Here is a 2,168-nt window from a genome sequence, read left to right as displayed (position 1 = left end):
AGCCGTACGGCGAATTAGATTTAACGTGACGTCATAATAACGGAAATTCAAATAATTTTATTATTATTATCATTGTGTTTACTCATGACAAACAATCAATTGTACGAATTTTCCCTCCCCCCCTTTTTTTTTTTTAAATAAAATTTGACAAAAAGGAAAAAATCCTTTGAAAATTGAATTTTGTGAGTTTGCGGTGGTATGCCTTTCAAAAAGGTTCACACACACACACACACACACGATCACAAAATTATTTATTATTATTATTATTACATATTTATTTGGAAATAATCCGACAAATATTTTCTGGTTTTCACCTTAACAAAAAAAAAAGAGATAATAATAATAATAATAATTTTTTATTATTATTTTTATGGAATCTTTTTTTTCCTCTCTCTCTCACTCGAATGGTTTTATCACACGTCATTATTATGGAGAAGAAAAAAAAAAAAAAAAAAAAAAAAAAAAAAAAACATTCCATCAAATATATATATTCTTCTCAATATACAATAGGGGGAGGAGGGAAGGGGAGAAAGGGAGGGAAGGGAGCAAGGGGGTTAAAAAATAATGGAAGTGAAAAAAAAAAAAAAAATTTAATTTTATTAAATTTTCTTCATTGCTTTAAGTTTTACGCCTCACCTCCTCCTTCTCTCTTTTTTTTTATTTTACGATTACGGCCGACACGCAAAAATTATTATTATTATTATTGTTATTATTATTATTGTTATTATTATTATTATTTTTATTATTATTAATATTCAATTTCAATACAAACCTTTTGTAAAAATTATTATTTAAAAAATTCACGAATTCATAAAAATAATTTTTTTTTATATTAATTTATTCGGTTGTTTTTTTTTTCGTTAATTTATTTATTTAAACGTCATTAATAATAATAATAATAATAATAATGATGATGATGATGATAAGGGAATAGAATAAAAAAATTTTTTTTTTTTTGTTTCCCTAGGTTTTCTGATTTTGTAATTTATGTTAAGCACGTTCGTTATATTTATTTCTTTAAAAAAATTTACTGTTCAATTTCACCTGGTAAATTTTATCTAGTGACACTTTATTTTTACTCTTTATATATTTATTTAAATTTTTTCTCTTCTTCTCCCTCTCCCTCTCTCTTTTTTTTTTTTGTTAAAATTTTATCACTTTTCCCCTTTTATTGAGTGAGAGGGAAGAAGAGGGTGGATGAGGAGGAGGAGGAAGAAGGGGGAAGAAAGAAATAATGGGAAAACTATGAAAGTACACGTTTTTTTTTTTTTTTTTTTTTAAAGAAATTTTCTATCGTTTCTGGCATTAAAAATATTTTCAAACGTGTTCTCACGTTCAATGACAAAAATTACTTAAACGTTTTTCTTTTTTTCTTTTTTTTTTTTTTTTTTTTTAATGGAAGTAAATATAAAAATTACGATTCGATAAAAACATGGAGAGACGTTTATAAAAATGTTATTTGAATAATAATATAAATAAAAAAATTATGTAATAATAAAAGTATAATAAATTATTTCATTTTCTTATATGTGAATCCAAAAAAACGTCATCGAAACATTTTTAACTGTATACTACAGAGTGTGTGTAGAGAGAGAGAGAGAGAGAGAGAGAGAGAGAGAGAGAGAGAGAGATAGAGAGAAAGATGTTTCCGATTGTGAAAACCATATGAATTGTTTTTTTTTTTTTTTTTTTCTTAGTTGCAAATTTATTTTATTGGTTTTCAATATTTTTTATTTTTCTTTTGACCGGAATCACTTTTGGATTATTTCCAATTCGAATTTAATAAATAAATTAATTTATTAAATTACAGTTGGGGTATTTGGAAGTCGTCGTACCACCGGATTTCATACCAGAAGACACATCTGGAGACATTATGGTACCAGAAGGTGGAAGCGTTAAACTCACGTGTAAAGCACGAGGATATCCTTTGCCACATGTTTTATGGCGAAGAGAAGATTCTGCTGATATTATATTGAGAGAACCTAACGGAATCAAAAACAAAGGTTTTTGTCTCATAATTAAACCCATTGATAGATCGATCGATGGATCGATATATCGATCGATCCATCAAATTTACCCATGATAAAAATTTATTTTTTTTTTTTTAACGAAACCCAAACGGATTATATACTTTTTTTTTCCCTTCCCCCTTCCTTTTTCAGGTACGT

General features: G+C 26.3%; 1 protein-coding gene across 1 annotated transcript in view; it reads left to right on the top strand.

Annotated features, from left to right (window-relative positions):
• Positions 1-2,168, top strand: part of Phum_PHUM036550 (lachesin precursor, putative) — a gene marked incomplete at both ends in the record, with an annotated part of 13,083 nt that overhangs the window by 6,220 nt on the left and 4,695 nt on the right. Inside the window, one exon of the mRNA XM_002423054.1 lies at positions 1,811-2,003. Within this exon, the coding sequence (XP_002423099.1) occupies positions 1,811-2,003 (193 nt within the window). The remainder of the gene's footprint in view (positions 1-1,810; positions 2,004-2,168) is intronic.

This window comes from Pediculus humanus, genomic scaffold (assembly GCF_000006295.1).
Source record: "Pediculus humanus corporis 1103172107384 genomic scaffold, whole genome shotgun sequence".
Classification (NCBI taxonomy): Eukaryota; Metazoa; Arthropoda; class Insecta; order Psocodea; family Pediculidae; genus Pediculus; species Pediculus humanus.
Note: the sequence above shows the minus strand (reverse complement) of the source record. Positions and strands in the feature narration are given on the sequence as shown.